At 38.8% G+C, this 18041-nt stretch overlaps 1 protein-coding gene across 5 annotated transcripts in view; it reads right to left on the reverse strand.

Moving 5' to 3' along the window:
- Positions 1-18041, reverse strand: part of TRIM33 (tripartite motif containing 33) — a 37373-nt gene that overhangs the window by 2369 nt on the left and 16963 nt on the right. For 2 of the 5 annotated variants that reach the window (XM_056361492.1, XM_056361497.1), the window contains exons 6-19: positions 15342-15456; positions 13336-13482; positions 12693-12810; positions 10666-10910; positions 10255-10419; positions 9227-9427; positions 7133-7265; positions 6140-6203; positions 5666-5825; positions 4252-4598; positions 3680-3803; positions 2590-2664; positions 1879-2031; positions 44-94 (exon numbers count right to left, since the gene is read on the reverse strand). In XM_056361492.1, the coding sequence (XP_056217467.1) occupies positions 44-94; positions 1879-2031; positions 2590-2664; positions 3680-3803; positions 4252-4598; positions 5666-5825; positions 6140-6203; positions 7133-7265; positions 9227-9427; positions 10255-10419; positions 10666-10910; positions 12693-12810; positions 13336-13482; positions 15342-15456 (2098 nt within the window). The other 3 variants (XM_056361494.1, XM_056361496.1, XM_056361495.1) reach the window with 3 other exon arrangements.

Raw genomic sequence — 18041 nt, forward strand, 5'->3', positions numbered from 1 at the left:
ATGCACATCCCTTCACCAAGTGTGCATGGTCTGAAACGCTTACCTTCAAATTAATCTCTTGTGTTTCTGCATAAACTTGAACAACTTTCATCATCTAAAAAGGATACCAGAGTCAAAAAAAATGAAATTATAATCCTTTCTAAAGTTATGAGATTGCACAGGATTGGATGACTAAAGTCAGCCATAACAACAAAACAGTTTGTTATGGACTACACCTCTTTAGTTCTCAAACTTAGTGGAAGCAAATTTAAAACAGTCTTAGGAGGGTGACATGAGGTAAATAAACCTTCAACAAAGCACACAACTTTTGTACAAATAAGCGTGTCTCAGTCATTTTCAAAACTGTACTCTACTCATGACTGCTTTCTTCATAAATTTTAGTTGCCCTGACATTATTGTGGAAAAGTCTCACTTTAGAAACAAGCACTCCATGAGACTACAGTCTTGGGGGTCTTACTCCACTTTGATGTCTATTTTTTAAAAGCATGTGGCTTAGAGGCTAAAGGCATGATGCTATTACGAGAGGTCAGGGTGACTCATCTTTTGTCATGAGCCAGCATTTCAAACAGTGAGGCAAGTCTGAAACACCTTTTTAAAAAAAAGACCAAAACCCAGCAAAAAGCCGCCACATCCATCAGTCCTTGCTCCCTTGTTTTACTCGTCCCTAAGAGCTGCAGCATGTTTTCCTCTATAGTAGATGCTTCATTAATTCCCTTGATTGAGAAGTTCACATAATTGCACCTTCTTCCACAGTGCTCATTAACCTCCACCTAATACAGAGACATAAGGGAGTCGGGGGTGTCAAAGTCCCAAATGCTTGTAGGCATTTACAGCATTACATCATTAACCTTGATTTTTACTAGTGTACTTGTGAAACAGTTGAGATTTTAATTGTAGGTTTGTGTACTTCCTTCAATTTACCTCTTCACAGAGCCAGAAATGCAGCCCAAACACTGCAAAACTCAGATTACATTTTACAGAAAAATACCGGCTGTTTTATGCATTTCTAAGGTCAGAAGAAAGCCACTCCCTGCAATGCCTTCTCCCCAGGGCTTTCCGCCATCCTTGCTTTAAAAGGCATCTCAGAAATGACGATACCCTCGTATCTCAGCTCCTACTCTGTTTCAGCACAATACCACACTGGGGTTTTTTTTACATTCAGAATATTTTTTTCATGGCTCCACCTAGTAATAACACTTAAGTAATTTATCTCCCCAAGTCACATTTCACATGTAAGCTTGCAAATATTTCATTATCAGATGGGTTCATTGCTAAACAAGTCAACTTTCCACATTCATCAAAAGTATGACTCGATAAAAAATTACCTACTGAAAACTGATTTTTGAGAGCGCCCAACTACCTAGGAGCTAAAGCACTAAGCTTAGTTTTAGCCACAATGAACACAGTGCTTTTCTGGATTCAGCCTGCATGAGGTACTAAACCAGCATTCTTCAGAAAGGCACTTTTCCTCAGTAGAAGATTCCTCAAATAGAGGTCTACCACGTTTCGTGAGTGTAAGAACCTGTATAGCTTGAGACAGTTTTGAGGACTGCTTGATTGTCTTTATTACCACGCTTCCTGAGCACTTCCACAATCTATGCAATGTACAGTAACAAGGTCACCCTGTTCCTCAGTCATATATCCATACCAGTGGATGCACTTTAAGTTCCCTCTGTCAAAGGCCAGCCTCCTCCCCTTTCACTAAAACAGAGGTAGTTCTGTAATTGCATTCATTTTGGTTTCAAGTGTCTGATTCAGCATCTGCTCCATAAGCAGAAGTTACAACTGGAAGCAGAGCCTTTAATTGCAGAAGCTGCACAAACATGTTGAAATAAATCTTCATCTAAAAAAATGTATACAGATTGGAAGTTAACATACTTCATTAAATCTTTCACAGTTCTTGAAGATCAACCGGACATCTGCCACAAAATCCTCAGGAGTCTGGTAGTGTTGGGAATGCTTCTTTTGCAGTTTCTTTTTCACTGTAGATAAATCCATTGGTTTTTTTATAATTTTATAGTAGTTTGGTATCTGTAAAAACAAGCAGTGATCGATCACTACAATGACTACATAGTTCACAGAAGCAGTTTAATTTCCTCACTTATCGAAACACCAATCAGCTAATCTCATCAAGCAGTGTATGCATGTTCATCAAGTGAGAACAACTTCCTCTCCTCAAACTATTTTAGAAATTTTTTCTAACCTTCAGTGGCCATCAAGCACCACAGTGCTTTTCATTATAGTTATGTCTTTTACAGCGGGGGGAAAAAGCCAAAACAGTTTCTCTCATTTAAGAAGTTGTCCAAAGGAAAAATAAAAGCTCTCCTAAAGCACTTGGAACGTCACAGGTATCCTGAGACATCCTCTTCCAATTCAACAACTGTTAATTGAAATTATTTTTTAAAATCTGGGTTTGAGACTGGGAGCAGACCCTCTGCAGGGAGAAGCTACAGAATCAGCTTCTGTCTCTCTCTGACCGAGGGGAACATGCTTCAAGTAAAAGCAGTCAGTTCCTTCCCAAATTCAACTCTAGACTTTCAGAGATGTTATACAAAAAATAAATCACAAACTATTTTTCAGGAGACTCACCGAGGCTGGGACTGGCTCTTGAAATTCAATGCTCAGCTCATGACAATACAGGTAAAGCAGGAGACGTTCACATTTCTTACAAAGAAATAAACAGCTGCATGTCAATATCCTTAATTTATACTCAGCCCAAAAGTTCATATCTCCCTATTTTAAACAGGTTTGTACTTTAGCAGCTTAGTACTAAAAAATTTAAATGTAATCCCCACAAGATTAATTATAAAATCGAAAATTCTTAGGAGGACATTGTTGAGAGGGTAGACCACCACCTTACTATTCACTTAGCAGAAATATACTCCCTTTTTGCTTTCTTCTTTCTAAACAAAAGTCTGGGGCTACAGTCACACATGAAGAAGGAACCCAATATACAGTCACATCACAAAAAAACCCCAAAAACAAAACCACAAGCTACAACCACTTTTGTCCAACCGTAACTACATGTAACAGGAAAGGACCAAGTTGCAGACTTTTATTCTCTTCCCCACAAGACAAAACTAAACAATCTGAAACCGAAACCAGTGTTTCTATGAATTCCCTGTAGAAATATTTTTCTTTCCTTTCCTTGTAATTCCTTTGGAGGAATTTGATTTGATAGTGCTCTAACACTTTATGCACAGGCTGATCGATAAAGCTAAAAAATAATTCTGACTGTCAAGGTCATTACACCTTCCACAAGAGTGCACCTAAATACTTCTAGCACCTCTCACAGCATGAACTTAACACACCAAACTTACATAACTATTTTATGAAGGTTATATCAATGTTAAATGCAAAGAACTTTTAATTAAGAACACTGAAGTGATTAATGCATGATAAAGGATGCATTTAAATATAGAATATGTGTTTACATGAAGTTTTAGCTACTAGGTGACACAGTCCCAATGTAATGAAGTACTCACTCCCACAGAGTCACCAACACCTGGATATGTGGTCACAGCAAGAAAAGTCTCATTTCTGATTTTTTTGCAAAAGCCACAGCTATATTTAATTTGCTACAGCCACAGCAAAGCCATCTTCAATAAACAGTGGGGGACAGCTAATGTCAGAAAGCAGTTTTTTCTAGGAAACTGATTCCTACAGATCTGACACGTACCCTTTGGTCCACAGGACTCAAGCCTTGTGCTGTTTTCCCTTTCTTGCTGTGTTGTGAATTGTCGCAATCATATTCTACTTCTGGTTTGCTCAGATCTCTGCAGAACGTACATATCCACTCTCCACTAAACAGAAATAAACAGAATTATTCAGATATCCAGGGACAAAGTCTCATCAGTGATGACTATAAAGATTTTTCTATTTGCTCTTACAGACTTACACTGTACCACAGTAAAGACCTGGATATCCAAAAATAACGAATAACCCTTAATGCTCAAGGTAATTCTGCCGATCACAACCATTTTTCCCGCTCTCATATTCTTCTTCCAACTATGTTTTAATATTTTACAACAGCTTTATCACCATGACTTTTGAAAGACCACGTTTATCAGATAAACATTGACCAATTACATCAGGCAGGCCTTTGAAATGTCAGATTTTTTTACTGACAGGAAATCATCCAGAACTAGCTGATGTTAAGGACGAAACACCAGTTTTGGTACTGTGTTGAAATCTGCCATATGAATGAGGCCACAGAGCTGTTCTCAGGAACCATTACACTGTTTCTGGTACCTTGGAAAGCTGAGGAGTGTTGGTACATGACAAGTCAGGTGAAACACCTTTGGGCACTTTTCACAACATAGCAGATCCCCTCCATTTTGGCATACGGCACACCAGTCTTCATTCGGATCATCATCTTTGTTATTGCCTTCTCCTCCAATTCTAGCCGATCGGTGCATCAGACTCCGCACTGGGGATTTGCCATTGACAAGGCTATGTCCAGACTGTTTGCAACTTTCACTTAAATCTGCTGGTTCTGTTTTTACGTGATTTTCAAGGCTTCCTAATGCTTCTAATTCACTTTCCAGATGCAAGTTAGTGGACAGTGGTGGTGTCAGGCTGCTCTCAGGACTGCTAAGCTGAAATGAAAGTAGAACATGAAAATCAGAGTCAGTTTTACACTGGCAACTTTCTTCATATGTTGGAAGTCAAAAGCCATCTACCATTTAAAGGTACTCTACTCATTTCCCAAAATATGTGGCAAATCATTACAATTACCTGAGTTGCAAACAGTACTGAAAACTACTTTTTCACAAGACCATCCTTTCAAGAACAGTCTCACTTCTACTGACGTACAATACAATAAACAAACTTTCAAGCCAAACACACTGATAGACTGTTACAAATATACCTTCACTGTCATTAGGAAAAATCCTCAAATTCATCACCCTGCTCCCAGTACACAATCCTATTAAATCAAGCATAACTGGGAAACACTGAAAAATATTTACTTGCATAAATATTTTATTTATGCTCTGGCATAAGGATTTTTGACTGATTGGAAGATTTCTCAACATACGTATGAATGTTCAGGAGCTACTAATGGGTGACTTTACAGCTTTTGTTAGGGATTAAAAGCAGCAAACACTACACTGCTGGAGATTATTTCATTTAAATAGCTAAAGATCAAATCTACATGACAGACTCTCCTGTCTGAGCACAGTATTAAAGGATATATATAAGTCCTCAACATGGACCAAACGGATTAAGTTCTGTTTTCGATCCGACTACTTTCAGTGTGCAACTACGTGTAATAACATAAAACTGACAAGGACTGTCTGTGCTTTGCATCCACATCAGTAGGTCAACTCCTGTCCAAACCAGGAAGGGAAGCATCTGCCACCATTTAATGTTTAATTGTTCAACATAAGCCAGTGAGCTAATGTCTAAGTCACACTGCCAGCTTATTAGTACCTATGTCACAACTCCCAGTAATTAGCAATCTTAGCAGTACTACAGACAGCTCAACACTCGAGCTGGCCCACACTTAAAAGTTCGGATGTACTGCAAGGGAGCGAAATACTTCTCAATCTTCAGGGCTGTTAACAGAATATAAGGCTTAAGAGTAAAATTGTTTTATTATTTCCAAATTCTTAAACATGCTGCTAGGAAAACCATAACATACTGTTGCACAAACTAACTTTACCATGCAAGCACTCCTTCTGCCATCCTCTGTTTTTTCCTGTTTTACTGTTCCTGAGAAACTGCATATCTCTTCCTCTGTCCCTGGCTCTTGCTTGACTTTCACTTGGTCAGACTTGAAGTTAATGCCAGTTTTCTCAGCAGTTCTGCCCGAGGAGCCACAGCTAGAAAAACACCAGCATATAAATAAGAGGACAACTCATCAGAGCAAAGAAATTTAAGTGACCGTTTCATGAACGATTTCAAAGGCAAAGCATGTCAGAATGTTTACAAGAAGCTCAAGTTTACAAGAGAGCAGAGAATCATAGTGAAGGGAGGGGGGCAGGAATCTTCTTCATGTAAGCATTCTTCCACTATTGGGTCACAGTTTTATCAAAGCCCTATTGACCCACTGCAAATTTTTATTTTTTTTTTTTTTTTTTTTTTAGTTTTTCATGTCTGACTTTTCAGCCTGGCAGTGTTAACGTAACGTACTCACCTTCCTCTGCTACCTGTGCTGGAGGTACTAGGTGGCCTCACAGGAGTGTGGGAGTTGGATAAACCTGTGAAGAAGTGTAGAAGTTGACTTGGTACAAATTTACATTCTGTAGTAAAATATATGACTAGTGTTGAGTAACACCAGAAGTGCTGCTAGAATATCCTAATTTGATAATTCACATAAGTCAGCTGCCCTCTCAGTCATTTGATCAGAACAAAGGTCAAGCACACCACATTAAAAAAACATGGACAACACACTGTTAGTGACCCAATAATTATTTCATCTAACCCAAACAGTGCTATAATCCTCAGCCTATTAAATCCTCAAAAATCTATCCACTGACATCCACCAATACAGAAAAGCAGACCCTGTATGTTTCACATGCAGGTGTTGAGAAACATAGTCAGTTCCACTGCTGCAACAATTCGTTCACAGAATCCTACAATAATCTTAGAGAGAAGAGAAAGAGAAACACTATTAAATGACTGAAATCAGCTTCTTACTAACTGAAATGGGACATTTTCAGTGTTTAAATAACTTAACATTAGGGTTTAGGAACTCTAGTTGTTCATATGCGTATAAAAAGCTTTATCATCAACTGGCTATACTTAGTGTGGCCTTGCTCAAATGACTGTTGGGTATAACTTTTTCTGTAACTAAGCTAGTCTATAAACCTATTTCCCAAACCTCAGGATGGTCTAGCCAGTCATCATTTGTGGGCAATAACTGAACTACCTCCTCTGATGCACAAAACCCAGAAAAAACGACTGTGGTAACGCAGGACAAAAATATAGTCTATACACGTACCTGGAGTACTGCATTCATGTGCCAGCCATTTGTTACTATAAAGGTATTTCTGAAGGAGGGTAAAATTTAAATTTCCAGAAGAATTTATTTCTGAGCAAAATAAGTTTTAAACTAATAAAATATCACTTCCCTTTTGGCAGGAAATGGTAGGTAATTATTTTCAACTTAAATACCCATCACATTTACCTGATGAGCCTGGAGACAGAGCTGAAGGTCCCGGGGAGGGATTCATGGTGCTTGTAGGTTGTGGGGGTAGGTGGCTGCCTGTAATGTATCTACTCAGAAGGTTATCTAAATTACTTGAACCAGCATCTTCAAGCTAAGAAGCAAAAAAAAAGTCTGAATCAGAGAGGTCTAATTAAAGTTTCTTAATAGTTCCACATCTTTAAACTGCGATCAGTATGTTTACTGGATTTGTTCACTACCCCTTGAAGGATTCAGGGCATGAGCAAACATTTTTATCAGTTTCATACAGAGATCAGTCTTTCAAAACAGAAACCCACAGTCAGAAACTTAAAGTAAGATTTTTCAAGAGTTCCTAAATAGTATGGTCATAGGCTGCACTTACTCTAGGTCATTCCAAACTTTCTGGTTCCCGCATGTTCAGTGTGTAAGTCACACAAACTGTGTTAGTCACATTATTCCACAATTAAGATATTAAGGGAAACCATGAACTTGTTTTTGCTTAGCACATGAAATCTCCCTCCCTCCTATTCACTTTTTAAACAGATTTTAGTACCTACTAAAAATAAGGAAACAGGTACCCTATTACTTTAATTGCTTAAAGCTATTAACTGCAAGACACTCTAACTGCAAATAACATGTTTGAAATGCACTGTATTCAAAGCGCGGTTTTATGGCTGTGCAAGCAATTTGAAAGACTGATAGCTTCCCATCTAACTTTCATCAGCTAAAACCCCTAACAGCTGTTGGATGAACAGGTATAAAAAAGAGCATCTTAACAGAATTCTGCATTTTCAGTGCACCTAGAAGTTGCATGTTTACGTTTCAGGCTGTACCACTAACAACTATTATCAACCCAGTCTATCATGAACCTCAGACATGTACAGCTGAATCAGTCATAACTAATTATACTTGTGTTTTAACGACTCAAAAAGCTTCAGCACTGCAGGTTGATCACATTCAGAGATGTGGTCCTTCACCCCCCCCCCCCCCCCATTCTTATGTTAGCAAATTACCTGCAGCCTCATGAAAAAACAACCCTTGAACATGACTCTATAGATGAGTTTAAAAGGTGCTGCTGGTCTTACAGCAGACCATCTGCTTGGATGAAATTTAGGTTTTGTTTTTAAAGGCAATTGTTTCCTGCATCATGACCAAATCTCCCATGCTTTATACAGGCATTTCAATGTACACATCCTCCCGTCCCTGGCCTCCCAGGCACTCCTGCAGAAAACATCCTGCTTTTACTTTCTTTGCCTCGACTCATACATTAAATTATGCTTCTGACCTCTCCCAATGAGCTTGACTTCACCAAAATCTACCTCCGCCTGTGTGCAGTACTATCCACTGCAAAGAATACAAGGCACACCGCACACCAAGCTGGTGAGTACCAGCAGTGTGCAGATGAAGTGAAAAAAATGGAAGCAGCAACAGTCACACTCACGCAAGCAAGAATCTCCAGGCAGACACCACCACAGCTCAAGATTAATCACAGAGGTCAGCTGAGGTGTTCTGCAGCACCTTACAGGCTCCGGCTCTGATGTATGCGACAGGAGCTTGCAATTACATGGGAATGACGACAGCCACACTGCTGGGGCGCAGGGGAAACGTGAGGACAGAGAGAAGTAGGGCAGTGGGACACCTTTTTCTGTACTCCCTGCATCTGACTGTTAACATTTAGGAACATCACAGAGAAGTCCCAGGCAACCTTAACTCTGAATGGATCACCATTCAGGGCATTCTACATACACAACTATTAAACTATTCTAGTGATATCTTCCCATATGATAGTCTTATGGAAGAAAGGAAGTGAACACAGTACTTGCAATTAACTGATCTAAGTGTCAGGTTTATTATAGGATAGCTATTAAATACTGATTAATGTGAAGGTTAACACAGGTTGAGCAGGTCAGCCCTACACAATAAAAATAGTTGCAAGTCCAAGTCAAGGGCTGAAGATTATAATTCTTCAGCTTTAAACAATAACTAACTATACCATTCCAGAGACAAGTACTGGCATCTTAAGTAAAAAGATACAGAAAGGAAAGCAGGTCATTACTTCACCCACAGCCTAAGTACCTGATCTTCTCCACTGACCTGGATGGGTGGGATATCCGGCAGGGAAGGCAAATTCTCTGGATTTGTTACAGAAGGAATGAGTTCGATCGCTGTAACGGATGGACTCGTTGGACCACGGTTTGCACTCGCCATCGTCGCTGTAGTAGGACTAGTTGGATTAATAGTGGTGTTGTGCACAGAAACAACTGGAAAAGGCCCCGCGTGCCCTGGGTTAGAATGCTGTAAGCAAAAGAGAAGAGACCATGATTGCATTACAGACAAATCAGACTGCAGGTAAGATTGCAATGTGTGCCTTATGTGACAGTCCTCAACAAAAAATTGGGGGGGGCAAAGAACATACAAACTCACATTTCTATCAACATAACCTGATAGCACTGAATGCAAAGCAACTGCTATTTTTATTTACTTGAAAGGAAAAAACACTTTATGTGGCTAGATATTTAAATATGCAGCACATCTTCCACCAAATTATTTTCATACATAGTTATATTTTCTTAAAGCAATTATTTCCGCCAAAGACAGCTTTAGAGTCCACATGTCTGTCTACAATCTTTTTTTTTTGTCTTAAAGAGTAACTGTTTCAAGTATTACAAAGTCATTTTTGGTTTTCCAGTCACATTAACAATCATTGTCAAGGATTTTTATTCTTAATACTATGCAGGGCTCTGCATCACGCTTCAGGTTTGAAATCAAAAACACTTTAGAATTTGGTTTCATTAAAAACCCTCACAACTTCACTCTGAACTTGACTATTCCTGACTATTCTCTAAGAAACCCAAAAGCTGAATGTCAGTGAAAAGGGAAATGTTTTGTTTCCCAGTACTAAAATGCAATACAAACATCAGAATTAATTTTCATTGTTAAGGTTTGAGTTCTCTTATGTTCAGCAAAAATGTCACAGTACAGTACGCAACATGAAAAAGCATATAAATGTGTGTAGCTGCTGTTACAAGTGTTACAGAATAACACATTTACAGCTGGAGGTATATCTATTGTAATGAAAGTTTGGCACAATGGCACAAATGAAGCGTGTACACAGGATATACTTGTCTTTGAAGGTGAGGTTGCATCATGGAGTACTGTGGTCCATTGTGGCGTGGTATTCCTGGTATACGAGCAGCATTCTGAGCCATTCTCATCTGATGTGCTTGGAAAGCCCCACAGTTCATGTTACCCCTCTGCATGGTCTGCATGCTGATCAACCTGGGAGGCTGCAAGGGTTTTTGTTTTTTAAAATTTTTGCTTTTAACATGGAAAAAAGAAGCCAATCTGTTTCCACAGTAGTAGGTTTACTAGTTACATAACATCAAGAAAAGCCAATACCTGTCACATATAAAGTATGTCAAATTTCAAAAGATTTTCGCATTTAACTGCTTCGTAAGTTCATTATTTGATAGGGCAATTTTAAGTCTTGGTGTTATGGTAAAAGGTGAAATCATCACATACGAGAGACTTACCTGCTGCTGTAAGACTTGTGGACTTGTCTGCCTGGGAACTGACCCAGCTGGCTGTCCCATCCTCATCTGCTGCAGCTGCTGATGCTTTTGGGCATACACTTGCTGCTGCATGTGCTGAAGTCGAAGCTGCGCTAGATTAATTTGTCCTGGAGCTTTGTTGATGTGGTTTGTTCCTGGAGGAGCTTGTCCAACCACTACGTTAGGAGTGTAACTAGGAGTTGGTTTATTTTCAATGACGAGGTTACCTAAACAAGACAAAAAAAACCCCTAGTGAACAGTTAAGTCTCCATCATCATCCAAAGGTTGATAAATACAGTATACTCAGATGTTTCTAATTCAGTTTCCTCAGGGGTAGTAACAGAGCAATTTAAGTTTGAAATTTTCTTTTTTAAGTCTCCATAACCACACATGAGAGAAGCAAAAAGAATACTCAGACTACAAGAAGAAGAAATTGCAAAACTAAAAACATGACCTGTGAGGAAAGACTGAAAGAACTGGAACAGCACAGCATAAAAGACAAGACAGACACAGGTGACTTCTCTGTGTTCACAACAAATTGACAACAGCAAAAAGACACACTGAGCAGAAAGTTTCTATTCCTGGGCTTTGCTTCCTTAGGTAAAGACAGAAAGTACTTTGCACATGTACTCATTTGAATCTGCATCTCACTTTCTGTTGAGGTTGACCTCTGTTTCTGTTCTGTTTCCTATATATGCCTCCCCCAGCTGCCCTGGGTTCCTAGCCAAACAACATTTGAAGCTCCGTTCTGGAAAGCCTCGCTTTTTTCCTTCTTGAATAATCTCCAAAAGTAACAGTACTCAAAAATTGCTTGAAGAACTGCTGATGAAGGAATAGCGTCAATTTTAAACCATTATTTGAAACCAACATGGAAAGTTTATTTACTGTGCACATAAACCACCTTGACTAAAGACAAGAACACCAAAACCTGGCTAGTGGACTTAACAGCAAGAAGTGACTACACACAATAGCATCAGGAAAAGCTAGTACTTTTATGAGATTTTCTATTAGGCTTTTATCCAATAGAAAAAGTTCACAAGCAGGTGCTAACAGACATTCTGTGTGTACAGTCCCACTGTGCTCTCCCCACTCTAGCTCACCTCCTCTTCTCTCATTCAAAACCTGTTCTTTGGAAAGTGTGATTAGGGGATTAATATGGAAGAAAAACTGTCACACTACACTGCTGTAGGATAAGACAAGAGTAAAGAGGCAAAGAAATTAAATACCTCATGTCCTTAAAAGAGCACATTATTACCACATCTGATAACAGCCAACAACATGTAGTATTTGTAAATTAAAAGAGGAATAAAGAGCTGCACTGAAAAAACTACTTCAGATATAAAAGGTTACAGCTACAGTGCCATAACCCACCCTGTGGCAGTTGCTAGCATCGCACACAGAGGAAGGGCAGTGTATCTCCCATTATGAGGCTTTGGTTTTCTTCACCTTTATAAACACATCAGACATACTCAGAATACAAAACTAGTTAAACATTGCTTCTTAATTCACTTAACTTCCCAGCAATCACATGGACTAGCTTGGTACTTAGTCATGAACTTAGCTCGTATCAACCGTCCTAATTGTGCTTATTCATGCAACTTCCAACACATTAAGACATCTAGTATTAACTCATATACAGCTAAATAAGCTCAGATAGACAAAACTGATTCTATTTACTTGCCCAAAAAGCTTGTTCCAGAAACTGATGCTCCCATTTAGCACTAGCGTGTTATACTATAACCATCAGAACCACATTAAGAGGAAGGAAAAAAAAAAAGGGCCATTGCTAGAACCATTCCCATTGGAAACCAAAACCTGTAGAGAAAGCTTCACTAATAGAAAAGACAGAGCAGATAAGGAAGGTAATCGGGACTACATGGTTTAAGTCAAGAGAGTTTTGATCTTCTGCATTAACAGATTTATTGTGCTGCAACTCACTCATGTTGGATGAGCAACACTTAATTCAATGCAGTTTTTCAAGTGAACACACACACACACAATTGTCTCACCTAAATTAACGACGTTCTTTGCCCAGAACGTAGGGTCACAATGGAAGCGTATTGCTCCATTGGCAGCTGGGACAGGATCACAACGTGCCTTTAAAATATGACGTAACTGGAATGTTATCTAACGGAAAGCAAAAACAAGACTGTTGATGACAATGAAATAAAAAATAAGAACATCAAGTAGTGTGCATTTGCCCAGCAAGTTTAGACTGCTGGGTCACCAACAAGGACTGTCAATAGCAAGTTTGGTTAGTAGCCTGGAAAGTACTCAAATCACCAGGAAAATCATCCATTGTACAACTAATATTTTACTCAACAAAAAGGACTACAGAGTAGTACTGTAACACAATAATACTACTTCTGCAATAACTCAAGTAAGACACTGAGGTGCCTGTACAGAGCTTGACCCCATTCCTTCTACAATAATGCTGTTAAGTCCTTAATTTAGGAATGAAAAATGGTGTACAGTTGGGAAATTTATCCCATTATTACAGAAAGTGTATTTTGGTTTGTTTTTTAAACGGAGCATGAAAAACTCATTGTCTCTTCCTTGGATATAATCTAGTGAAGCCACACAAAACTTAGAGAATTATTTTGACTAAACATTCTCTGCACTGCACAGACAAGTTAGAGGATGCTTCCTTACCAGCCGTTTACTGTACAGCAAAGCAGTACTGCTGCCACTTGCAATAGCCCAATTAGTAAAGTTCATCACATGCTTCACTTGTCGCGAAAGACCAGTGATGTCATTTTGTTGTTGTATTAACTTCATCTGTCTCTCCTTTGTTACGTTCTACAAAAAACCAAAAACTTTATTACAAAGGGGGCTTCAGATTTATGGGAAAATGTAAACAGCTAATCACAGTTCTTAGAGCAAAAGAAAAACGTCATAGGCAAAGCAGCTTATCCTAATGCTCACATTCAATGTGGCTAGAACCATCAAGGAGTAATTCTCTATTATTCCACTCTACCATTCTCCCCAAATGTATCAAAGTGCAGGGAAAATAGCGAGCTCAGCAAAGAGCCTCTGCTTTATCCCAGGAAAATATTAACTATTAAAACAAGACCAATTCTCCTTCTCACATTGCCAAAGGCCTAGCAGCATGACAACTGGGGAGCAACCCAGACTGGGGCGCAATGGAACTGCCAGGTCCATCCTTGTGCTCTGGCATTCCCGCAACTGCCACCACCGGAGCTGCAGAGCAGCAACAGCAGTGGCCTAGGTACTCAGAATACCGTGTCAACCAGAAACTGCCTCAAAACACCTCCCAGGTACGGCAGGTAAACTCAGCAGCCCAATCTCTGAGAAGTCTTCAGCCCCTGACACCCTGCCAGCTGCAAACCTTGTGCTAAAAATCTGGGTTGTGGTACTGAATCTTCAGGATTCAAATTTAACAATACATGACTGGGCAACTGTTACAACCTCACAAAAAAGGGAAGTTTGCAATGGAATACTTCTAGCTTGTAAGAAATGCTAGGTGAACAAAAAAAGCCAGAGTTCAGTTACTCATGTAATTTTAAATTTAAAAACTTATTTCACTCCTGATCAAATACTCTTTTCTTCCAGGGATACTCCATTTCATTGCCAAATAACTGTTCCTTAACCAGAAGAAATCTAATGTAATTAACTTGATCTTAAATTTTTCAGTTACATTATGGCAGACTGACAATATGCTATGAACTTCATATGATGGAATTCCTTTCTTCAGATTAGAAAAGTAAATGTAAATTAAATTTTCACACATCTGATAAAGGTCAGAATATAATTACTATTCAGAATGCACTAGCTGGAAAGTATGTTTAAAGTCATTGCCTCCTTTAGGATGCCAATCCATACAACTTAAAATACCAGCTTTACACCTTCATGTTCAAATATGTAAGACAACCATGTCTTTGAAAACCTAGGTGTACTTAAAGGGTCAGGATTTATTAGACAGCAACACCAGCTGTGAAAATTACCAAGGAAATAAATACAAACAACTGCCATTAGGACCACCGCTGTCTTAGAGGCAAAGCAGTCAGCATTACACTGGAGGTGAAAATTAATACCAGCCTGTCTGCTTCCCTGCTGCCACCACCTTACACAAGCAAAATAAGGGAAACCGATTTGAATGACCTGGCACAACCAAGAGAGCAAAGCATAACAAAGTTGCATCAAACACATTGCATCATTTCGTTATGGGCTCAAGACAAAGTGCAGACCTGGCTCTAGGAGTTTACACTCTGAAGAAAAAACTTCTAGATGAGTTATCAGGAGAAGACAAAAAGAAGCAACTCAATTCTAACAGTGCTAACACAGTTACATGAGCCTTAAAAAGCTATTTGAGGAAAAGACTAGATTATACACACCTTTGAATTATGTCATAATAAAGAAATATGGCAAACAGAACACAGAAATTAGATTTTCAGACACTCCTTTATGATAAGCCTGATTCTGAATGAATCCGAGGCATACACATAAAACCAAAGGAGCCACAGGCTCTAGTTACTGAAAGGAGAAACGAGATTTAACTCCAACACACTATTCATAGGCAAGAGCAGTATTGCAACACCTGTAGTCACACCAAACAAATCGTCTTCAGACATGGAACGTGAGCTCTCAATAGGAGACCAGAAACAGCGAACAACACTACTGTATCTCTATAACTGTACCTCAAGGTGCTGTAAGAGAGATTTTCCCTTTTTATTGATTTCATTGATGAGGGTGAATATAGCCACTTTGATTTCCTGTTCTACTCGTTTGTTAGTTTCATTTACTTCTTTTATCCTAAAAAACAAACAAAAGACATGTATTGTCAGGCAATCACTTTATACTATGCTGCCAAACACCAAACACCACAGGCATCTGCCCAGCCTTGAACAGCAAAGGAGCAATTTCTGTACTGAAGAAGTTCCGAGACAAGCAAAATTTATAGCTTGTTTCATTTCTAACAAAGAAATCTTCATTAATTAACTTTTTTGAAAAAGTAATCTAAAATTTCATTTTGGAAATTAAAATCTTACAGTCTCATATCAAGATGGTATCTCATTTAACAACTTGTGTTTTATTTAAAATAGTATGAAACAGTCCTTGTGGTTTATACACTTTAAATAGATGTTTACACACACAGAGACATACCCAGCCAAGACCACAGGTGTGTGTATGTACACATATACATTTATCTCCATATCACGTCTCTTTCGCTATGAAGAATTTATATACAATGCCTTAAATTTTTATGCTACTGTATATTAACCAGAAAGGAAGTCAATCCTGAATTTCAGATGGACCCCTCCAACTCCTCCCCGCAATCCTGTAACAAAAAGGTTATTACATACCTGTAATCAATACACAATAAGGATATAAAAGTTTCACTTATGTTTTGCCAGACATTAGTTTCCTTTATTCTCTTGTGCTTCACTACTACTGCCATTTGGTTGGGCTTTTTAATACCTCACACTTTGTCTCCATCACTGTCATCCTTCCTCAGTTTTACTGTCTTCACCATTCTTACCTTCTTCAGACTCAAGCAAATCATCCTGAGCTTTGTCCACAGAATGTGAAATACAGCGTTTCTTAAACTCTGTTACAAATTCTGGATGTATTTGATCCTGTGCTGCCTTAATCTAATGGCAACATCGCATTGCAGCAGGATTCTTTCCTTCGCTCATAGGAGCCAGAGCACAATACCTTGCCATGGGCTAGTCAGTGTAAAGACTTAAACTGTCCTTTTCTAAAGGGCTTCTTCACTACTAGATCAGGCATCTGAACTCGTGATGTCCTCCATCCTGACATGATCACAAGACCAATACTCATTTGTCTGACTGCCTTCAGTGTTGGTGTCAAATGCCCTTTAAGGCACCTTGGACACATGTGGGACACGTGCTTTTTTTGTGACAGCACAACCTGGCCTTCTACTCCAACACACATTCAACCAACCCTTCATTAAGTCAGCAGGCATCCATCCTTGGCTTTGGCACCTGACAATTATTCCAGTAGGCAGCTACTCCTTCAATGCTGTTTTACGCTTCACGATCACATACGATAGCAATTTCATACCATCTGCTAACACTGACAACATTATTGTAATACACTTTTTTCATTTCCTGAAGTTTTTATGATAATGAATTTTGCACCTTACACTTCAACAAAGGAACTGAATGGCATGTCAAAGTAAACTATCGTCTCACTTGCACTACCCATTTGGCTCAGCAAATAATCACGATCTCCACACTACCCAGAAACATGCTGCAGAAATTCCTTAGATTTTCAGTGAAGCCAGACAGTCTTAGGCAAAAAAAACATTACAATGTGTTACTTCTGTATGCACCACCCATTATTGGCCATGAACTCTTATCAGAGAATGCTTTGTGACAATTCTTGAGCTTTCCATTTAATTATTTCCCATGTAACTGGGTTTCTGTCTCTTCTTCAAACATCTAACAATTCTACAGCTTGTCCTGCTCCACGATGGTATTGTCTTTTGGGTCCCTTCAAAGAATTCCATGCCAAATCAGCACACAAAAATTTCCATTGCTTCCATCTTTGCACATCTGCCTCTGTCACATCACATGTTCTCCCTCCCCTACAATTTTTTTTTTTAATGTACATGGTACCACTAGGAGTTAAAAATTTGCATCAGAACTTCTTCTTTTATCTTTAGTACACTTCCTTGTACCCTTGTAGTTCTCATCTCCAGATGATCTGTCATTTTGCAAGTGACTTGAAGTTGCAGAAGGCTCACAAAACCACCAAGAATCATAGTAGATTTCCCTGACCTCCAGCACACCACACCACCACAAGTGGGTGAAAAGCCAGCAGCAGTCAGGTCCTCTCTCTGCGTCTACGTTCAATATTCTACATGACGTTGAATTTAAGCTAACCCTGGAATTCTTAAACTATCTAAGGAGAAGCTTCCTTTCAGGTAATTACACTAAGTTTTGCTTGCCTAATTAAAAACAAAACAAAACCAAAGAAAAAAACAATATCCTATTCAATTTCAAAACAAGCTTTTGTTATACAATTATCAAAGAAGCATTCATATGAAACAAAAACATTTCAGGAAAAAAATTGTTCCTGTACAGCCAATACTTCTGTCATCTAGAGCTGAACTTATCAGAAACCGTAAGATGGGTTTGCCTTGCTTTTTTTTTTTTTTTTTACTCTCCCCTCCCTCAAATGTAATAGAAGTGTCACATCTTTGGTTCTACTCAAAGTTGCCATAAAAAACATCATCTCTGGCATTTCTCTTCCAGAAAAGGCACAATATCGTAGGGAAGAAAACATTTCAAAAAATAGAGTCCAATACAACTAAAGTTACAAAATCAACTAGAACTTAAGTATTATTCTAGTCCCATCCCATCATTCATCTT

The sequence above is a fragment of the Falco biarmicus genome, chromosome 16 (assembly GCF_023638135.1).
Source record: "Falco biarmicus isolate bFalBia1 chromosome 16, bFalBia1.pri, whole genome shotgun sequence".
Taxonomy (NCBI): Eukaryota; Metazoa; Chordata; class Aves; order Falconiformes; family Falconidae; genus Falco; species Falco biarmicus.